Source organism: Dermacentor silvarum, unplaced genomic scaffold, assembly GCF_013339745.2.
Source record: "Dermacentor silvarum isolate Dsil-2018 unplaced genomic scaffold, BIME_Dsil_1.4 Seq363, whole genome shotgun sequence".
Lineage (NCBI taxonomy): Eukaryota > Metazoa > Arthropoda > Arachnida > Ixodida > Ixodidae > Dermacentor > Dermacentor silvarum.
Window position 1 is genome coordinate 43,787 of NW_023606115.1, and position 8,962 is coordinate 52,748.

Genomic DNA, 8,962 nt, shown 5'->3' on the forward strand with positions numbered 1-8,962 from the left:
CCTTAAATATATTGAAGCTATCGCACCCCATTCACAACAGATGCCTCCGTGTCCAGCGCCCGCTTGATGGCTAGCCATTGCAACGAAGTTGCAGCCAGCATACTAGTGATAGTGTAAATTTCAAAGCCATCGCTGACTTTAAAGGTCATCGTTGGTGGTCTCTGCCACACTTTTTTATTCGCTTATTCGCACGTAGTGTCAGTCCTATACGAAAGTCTAGCAGGTGGTTAACAGTTTAAGAAAGCAGAAGCTCTCTTCAACTGAGCATGAAAGCTCACTGAAGAATTCTGACTAGCACTACCACTTCCCACTATGGTACATGCACTCTAGTGGTGCACAATACACCACATTGACATCAAGTTTTACACAGCTGCAATATTTGTATAGAGCTACTGCTGTGAGAAGCATGATGTTGCTTTAAACTTTATTACGGAAAATTGCACAACTCAGCAATGTTAGTTAATGCACAACTCAGTTATTGTAAATGCTACGGATATATGGCAAAAATTGCATCATCAGCCATGAGCTGTACACACAAGGCCATATGTAAGATAACCACAGACAACACAGAGTTACAGCAATTTTATGGGCTCCACAGTCACAAAGACTTTAAATTGCTTCCGTTCAGGGGAAGTCCCTACCATTATGTTCGGTGCACAATCTTGTAACCACGTTAAACTCTCTCTCGATTCTCAGTGAAGTATGCACTGAACTTTCCCAGAGTTCAACCAAAGCACGGAACAGATGCCAACTAGAACAAACCAGAGTGCTTGAACATGGCATGCATTTAATGGCTCTTGATTTGATCTGCACTCAAACATGCTCGCACATGCTTGTGCAACTGTGATCAATTTACAAAAAGCCAACCTCGCTCTCAAACATTCCAAGTGCAGCTATTTATTGCTTTTTCCCAGAGGGTCATAGCTGTAGTGGCAATGAAACTGTTTAATAATTAGAGATAAAACCAGTTCCCATTTTTGATGCAGATCCTTTATATGGGACTACAACCAACAGACCCTGCTTCAACACAACACTTGCATGTTTAAAGCACAACGCCGACCCTTCAGTCATGGCAACTGGACCATTGGTGACCTCTTGGAAAAATGCGTAAACATGCCTAATGAAAGTACAGAATTTTCAATGAAGGAAACGAAATATCTTGCAGTGCCAAACAGGTGCAACAGGCAATAATTGCTTAAGGCAGTAACAAATGCCTACAGTTACATTCTTCAAAGCATGCCAATGGCAGAAATAGCTACTTGTTTGTAAAAATGTAAAAACTACTTTTTCCAAAATTTTGGTAGTGGAACTGAAAACGAAAAACAGCAGCCCCTCCCCTGTCGAGGAAATAGGGGTAAACGAAGCTTGTGTGTTTCTTTAGTGTTACTAAGAACCAACTGCACTGACGAATACCACATTTTGCTCGTACCACCAACTGGTCACACGTACTGCAGCTGGCTCCGAAAGCAAAAAATGCACCTTTAGTTTTGCAGAATGCATTCATTGAAGGCCAGTAGGTGTTAATCCATAATAAAACATAGGGCAAACAACAACACAACACGGTGACAGGACAAGAGGCCTTGTCCCATCTCCTTGTGTAGCGTTTGCGATAAGCCTTAGTGTAAACCTAGTTTTGTCACAGTAGTCTGCAACATTTCACCATCCCCGGTTTATTTATTCGTCAGGTGATCAAAAAATAGATAAATCTCAAAAAATGAAAAAGTCTACATGGTGGTGCAAATCTACTTCCCCTCACCAATGACTCTGACCAAAACCACCCCAACTGCCATCACCTCCTCCTCCCCGCCGGAAACCACCACCTCGGCCTCCGCGGTGTGTGCCAAAGCTGCGCTTTTCCACAGCAAAGCGTTCCTTCCAAGCCTCGAAGCGCGCAGCCATCGAGTAGAGCTCAGTGGGGACATCTTGACTGGCTTCCTCCAAGATGCTGACAAGCTCGTGAGCCTGCCTCCAGTTGCCACGAGTTATGAGTGTGATGGCTGTGCCTGTACGTCCAGCTCGACCCGTGCGACCCACACGATGGACATACTCTTCCACGTTACGAGGGAAGTCATAGTTGAAGATGTGCGTCACATCTTTTATGTCCAAACCTCGTGCGGCAACATCGGTGGCAATCAAGATGCGCACTCTGCCATCCCGTAGATCTTCGAGTGCTTGCTCGCGGTCGCACTGCTCTCTGGATCCGTGGATAGAATCGCAGTTGATGCCGGCCAGGACGAAGTCGCTTGCCAGGTGGTCCACCGTGGCCTTCCTGTCTACAAAGACTATCACTTTGTCTTCCGGCTGCATAGAGTTGAAGAAAGCGAGAAGCTGCTGCCTCTTTTCCTCTTCCTCGCACAGGATGATCTTCTGTGTCACTGTGTGCACTGCAGCGAGGTCCAAGGAGCCAACAAACACCTGGAATGGGTTTGTCATGTACTTCTCGGAAAGGCAACGCACACCCTCTGGCCAGGTGGCACTAGTCATGACCGTCTGTCGGTCAGGCCTTATGTCCAGCATCACCTTCCGGATCTGTATCTCGAAGCCCATGTCCAGCATGCGGTCCGCTTCGTCCAGGACCAAGAAAGTGACAAAGCTGAGATCGATAATCCTGTTCATGACGAGGTCGTTGAGGCGGCCGGGTGTCGCAATGACGATCTCCACGCCAAGGTTGACGGTCTGTATCTGCTCTCGCCGACTGCCACCGCCGTAGATGCATACGCACTTTATCCCTCGGTAGTGGTATTTCTTTGCTTCCCGCTCAATCTGCTGGGCAAGCTCACGCGTCGGAGCGAGAACCAGACACGTCGGACCTTTCCTCTCATCCCTCGGAACAGGCTGACTGTCGATGTGAATCAAGGCTGGCAGCAGGAATGCCAGAGTCTTCCCTGTACCTGTCTGTGCGACTCCGATGAGGTCTTGACCTTGAAGCAGGATTGGCCAGGCCTGGCTCTGTATTGGAGACGGTTTTGTGAACTTGTTGTTGTAGATTTCACCCAAGATTTCGGGATAGTTTGAAAATGCCTGCTCGAATGTTGTCACGGGGTTAGTTGCTACGTCTGGTGGCGGCTCTTGTTCTGGGCCCAAATACTTGACAACTATATTACAGTTGGCTGCCCTGAAGGCTGCCGCCTCCTCAGCAGACATGGACGCAACTTGAGGGTCTTCAACATAAAAATTCTTGATTATCGGTGCGAGTGAGGCCCAGCGCTTATTTGCCTCTTCGTCGCTCTTGGCAAGCAGCTTGTCCCAATCAAGCAAGGGCCGCGGCGGTTCTTCGCATTTACTGTAGCATGCAGGTTCGAGCGGCGGTTGAACGATAGCTTCGATGAGCTCGCGGGCCTTACGACGCGCCTCTTCCGGGCCTGAGAGCTCTATCTTTGTCTCCCAATAATCCGTATCGTCTTTCTTCACGCTAATTCGTGCACCACTGGCATCCTGGAGCTCGCGTACTCTGGTGCCACCTCTGCCTATGATCTTGGCGACATCCTGAACGGGCACCGAGACAACTTCAACATCGGCGCGGTGGACAATCGTGTCTATTAGTTCGCGCGCCTTGTGACGCGCCTCTTCAGAACCCAACAGCTCGATTTTCGTGGCCAAGTAATCTCTGCCGTCTTTCCTGACCCAGATTTTCGCACCAGTGGAATCCTCAAGCTCGCGGATCCTGGACCCACGTCTTCCAATTATTCGTCCTATGTCATTAACCGGCACCGAGATCACTTCAGCGTCTGGGCGCGACGCATTGGGTCGTTCATATTTACCCCGGCCACGGCCCCGAGCAGACGCTGCGCCGCCGAGGTTGCCTCCTTCGCCGCAACGCGTGGGTACTGAAGTCGACTGCGAAGACTGAGGAGCGTAGTCGTCCTCGATCCACTCGTAATCTGCATTCTTCGAAGCGGCGTCCATAGCAGGGGATACAGCGTTCCCTGGCCGAACGATGTTCTTCGAGCGACGCTCGTCAGATGTAGCCCTTGTGGACAATGGCCGTTAACAGCAAAGTACGATAGGCCCGTTCAAGATAAAACCGACCAGGTGACAACGAAATTTTTCCAGTAAAAAAAAAAAAAATTCTGGACACTTGCGTACAGGTGGACGTAGACGCAAAAATTAATAATGGAACTGGGCAGCGCAGGGAGCTGAGCGCATATCCGCGCCGACAAAAGGTCACGAAGAAATAAATTTGTATTAATCCGCCCTTCTAATCACCTTCGTTAGCACCCCATACGTAACATGTACGTAATCACGCCGCGGACGGACTACATTCAACGCTACAACAGTGCAAAATACTAGATAGTTGAGAAACGTCATTCATATCAATTCGCCAAATCTGGGCACTTGCAGATGTGCACGCCGCCACCAATACATCTTTATAAATTATAAATCAAAACATAAAGGGAATAGGTGAGTTTAATTACGCACCATACGTGGCGCTACAACATTTTATTTGTGTTCCAATTCTGGCCAGCATCGGTACAGTGTACTAGAAGGTTTTATATTCTATTCTAGAGTGTACTAGAACATGGAGAGTGCCCGGAACGGCTGCATTTTCAATGCATTGAAAGTAGAGTGTACTCGACAATGGTCTAGTACACTCTAGAGTGTCTAGACACTCTAATTGAAAGTCACGACCGGACTCGACTCTCCTCCGCGCTCCCAGGGAGCTCCCAGGGAGCGCGGAGGGTGGAGTCGAGTCCGGCCGTGTTGAAAGTGAAGCCAAACGACCATAACGCCGCTTGGGGCGCTGCGATCGGTAGCACAGCGCCCGCCGTGGTTCAGACGTGTCTGCTTCCCACGCAAAAAACCGGGGTTCGAATCTCGGCAGGAGACCAGGTTTTTCCATTCTTTTTACTACTTCATGCGTTGATTTTTTAATCTTTATACTACTGCTTAACACTTGCTTCCGTTGCTATGCAATGCAACAAAAAGTCAAGCAGAAGCTGAAGGAATAATAACAAAATAACAATGTTTTGTGGTGAACGATATAGGGTGCCTCGATGCCAGCGCCGCCGTTCAGGTTTGACCGCACCCGCGCTACGGTGGCTAGAGGGGTAGGTGTGCCGACCGGCGCCTCTGCAGCGTAGTTCACCGCTTCTCCGCGTCATGACGCAAAATTGGCGCTGCGTTCAGTAGAACGGTTCCGCAGCGCGCGTCGTCTGCTACAAGGGGCTGGCGGACTGGCGGCGACCAAAAAAAATTAAAGCTCGTATTGGAATAGTTGTATGTCGTCTGTTCGTGTCAGTTTCAAAGGTGAAGAGCTCCGCATCTCTCGTACTGTTTGTAAGTTCCTAACGCGCTCAATCCGCACGCCCGCTCCACACGCCTCCGCCCTCTTGCGGACGAGGGCGGAAGGCCAAAAGGCGGATCGTGTCGAGAAAGTCGTCGTTCGCTGCATCCGCACGAGCGGATTGCACGCGCACTCCGATTGGACCACGCGGTCTGTTGACAGCTGGCAACCATTCGGCAGAGCAAAGTGTTCAAGGTTGGCAACTACCTTTGACAGCAGACGACACTGGCATATTTTTGCAGATGCGACTTCAAGTTTCCGCGTCACAGTGAAAATGCGACTTTAGGCTGTACATTCTGTTCTGCATCCGCATGTGTTGCACTGGCGCCGTCATCGTTGTTCGAAACACCGCACAATCATCATATCTGCGCCACCTTTTAAATATGTATTTGCAATCGCATCATGTCGCAACATGGGACGTATTCTCGCACTATCACTTTCAGTGCACGCTGCCTTCGTATTGAGCAAAACCTCTCGAATCATCCAACGTGCCGCGCTCTACGTTACGCGAAAGCGATAGTATCGCCGAGCGATTCTACCGAAATCCCCGTGTTCGCCGCGTTGCCGCAGTTTTTGTAGTGCTAGTGACAGTTCGCAAGAACGCGGAACACACGCACGACCGTCGCGGAATACAGCTGCGTAGGTCGACAAGACACCCCTCTTTACCAATGAGCTCGCGTGAGGCTCCGAGTACAGCTTGCTCATATGCTTGCATTGCTTGTTCATGCTTTTTTTTTTTTTTTACTCTGCCAATTTTAAGAGTGTGCACATGAAAAGTGCACAAAGATTAAGCAGTACCATGACAGGCATGCTCCCTCTCTCAGCCATGGCATCAAACAAGCATGATCGACTTGACACCGTTTGATGCTGTCAGCATCATACATGGGTGTTCTATTTTTATTATTTTACCCTATATCAAAAAAAAATAAGCTTGCATAGGATGCACATGATCATTGAACTATTGCAAGCTATACTCAGGTTATTTGAGTGAGTTGGGCATGGGCTGCATGTTATGTAGTAACAACCTAGCTAGCTCATTCACAGCCATATTTTAAGAAAATGAAAAAATCCATAGCATAACAGACAGCTGGCCAGTACCTGTTTTCCATCCGAAAGCAAAGCTAGATTATCAAGTGACTAAGCTTCGCAGTGAGTGCAGTGACCTCACGTTGTGTGAAAAGGTTAATGTAGTAAGTGGGTTTGTGTTTGTCTTTCTTAATTATTGGCTGCATGACAATGTAGTGAAGGGTCATATGGCACAAGACAGGACAGCTCAAAAAAGTGAGGAAACAATTGCTGCCATTTTTTATTTTCATAACAAACCAACAGATGGTTCTTTGGGTTCCACACTTTTTTTTTAATACCTGCACCGCCTGAAGACATTATTGCTGGGGGAAGAATACATAGTATTTGCACGAGGCCGGCATGAAGCAAACAAACTACTGCATGTGCTATTACACACCAACAAGAATAACTTTCTTTTGTTTTTTCTTTCTTTCTTTCTGCAGTTTTATGCGCCAAAACCAGTTCTGATTATGAGGCACGCCGTAGTGGAGGGCTCTGGATTAATTTTGGCCACCTGGGGTTCTTTAACGGGCATTACAACGCAAGCACACGGGCGTTTTTGCTCTGCGCCTCTATCGAAATGCGACCGCCACGGCCAGGATTCGATCCCGCGATCTCGTGCTCAGCAGCGCAATGCCTTAGCCGACTGATCCACCACGGCGGGTGAAAACAGAAATAACCACGCACACTGTTATACATCTAACAAAGCTTGAAAAGCCACTTCAGTTCGGCATTCAGTAATTTGTTCTGGCAGTTGATTCCACTGACTTATGGTGTATGGAAAAAATGAGCCATTAAAGACATTCATTCTAAAATTAATTTCCCTTATTTTTCATTGATGATTACCTCTTTGAGATGTAAAGTGAGGGAGCAAAAGGTATGTTTCCCTGCCGACTTTAACCATGCCCCAATAAAATTTGGAAAGCATTTCTAATCGCTTTTTTTTTCTGTGCCTGCTTAATAATTCCATTCCCAGCCCATCCATAGGGGTAGTGACACCTAGAAGTAAAGTTATAATTAGTAGAAACAAATCGAGCTGCGTGGTTTTGTACGAGTTTAAGCATATCAGAAAGGACTTTAGTTTGTGGGTCCCAGACTGGATAGGCATACTGCAATATCGATCTTACATTACTAAATTGAAGTAGTTCTCCAATTTTGGGAGCTGCTGTCCTGGAAGTTACATTTGACAAAATGCGGCATTTTGCAAGCTGCCGCTGTTACATATTCATGCTGCTTAGTCTAAGTTAGGTCGGACGAAAAATAAACCCCAGAATATTTATACTCACCCACTAGCGATAGCTGTATAGTATGTAATGTATAATCAAACAGGTATGGATTACGTGAGTAAAATAGACTAACAAATCAAAGGTGAGTAAGCTGAAAGCAACTTTGTATGTGCCTTAGATAATCTAATCCTCCTAAATATAGCTCCCCTTATTATCATGTGCTTTATTTACTACTTATTCATTATGACGCCTGAACTATACAGTGCCACCAGGCACTGCTGTATTCCTGCAGGCATGTTAGAACAGCTTGGCTATGAAAAAACATCCCTTTCCATCACTGTGAAATAAAGGTAGTGCACATTTGCTGTCAGAATATGCTTATAAGCATAACTACCCAGGATTCGAAAAAGCCTTTGAAATGTAAGGGTTGATGCTCAGCTATGCTGGTGTGACATCTTACATTTATAGTGTAAGACCACATCGATGGACAGGAGGGACACAACACAAATATTGTGTTGTAACCTCCCAGTCAGAATGCAGGTAGTCTTCTGTGGTTTTAACGGTGGTTCTTAGCTACAAAAATGTGAAGAAATCTGTAAATTCAAAACTGTTTTAACTAAACTTAGACACCATTAAAAGGAACATAACACTCAGGTGTACATTTTTTGGTCACACCAGCTCTTTGTGCTGCACGTCAAATATGTATATACACATACTGTTACAGGGAGAAAAGACGCTTGACAATACATTTACAAGATACATACAATGGGCAGAAGACAGGCATACAAGATGAAGCCTGTGCGTGCAAATAACGGCAATCGTCGTCTTCGTTAGTCCTGTCATCATCATTTGCTACTGTAGTGCCTCATAGCATGATCCCCGGCGGCGAAGGCGCTGTCCCGGTGCTTGGTAGGTTCGAGTGATATCGCTTCAGTTGAGCAACGTGAACGATACCAGAGGAGGATCACGGTGTGTACGTATCGAGAGGTTGTATCTCGTAGGTCACGTCTGTCACTTGACGCAAGACACGGTACGGGCCTGAATAGGGCGAAATCGGATTCTCACAATGACCAACTCAGGATGCTGATTTACAAAGAAGCACGATGTCACCAGGGTGAAAGGGGGCATCGCGGTGACAAGTATCATATATGCGTCGTTGCTTTTCCCGGGAGGTGGTCAGACGCAGGTGTGCAATCTCACGTACCTCTGTAGCTCTAGATATGGCATCATGGGCATATTCTGATGTTGTATCGAGAACGGCTGGGAGGATCGTGTCAAACGGTAGTATAGGGTCTTGTCTATGCCAGAGAAAAAATGGAGAAAAACCAGCAGAGTCATGGCAGGACATATTGTAGGCAAATGTGACAAACGGCAGAGCGGCATCCCA

The 8,962-nt window shown here is 47.1% G+C and overlaps 1 protein-coding gene across 1 annotated transcript; it reads right to left on the reverse strand.

The window, feature by feature from the left end:
- Positions 1 to 501: 501 nt before the first annotated feature.
- Positions 502 to 4,029, reverse strand: LOC119434980 (probable ATP-dependent RNA helicase DDX43). The gene has a single exon (XM_037701970.2). The coding sequence runs from the start codon at positions 3,904 to 3,906 to the stop codon at positions 1,753 to 1,755; it is 2,154 nt and encodes a 717-aa protein (XP_037557898.1). The 5' UTR covers positions 3,907 to 4,029; the 3' UTR covers positions 502 to 1,752.
- Positions 4,030 to 8,962: the final 4,933 nt, after the last annotated feature.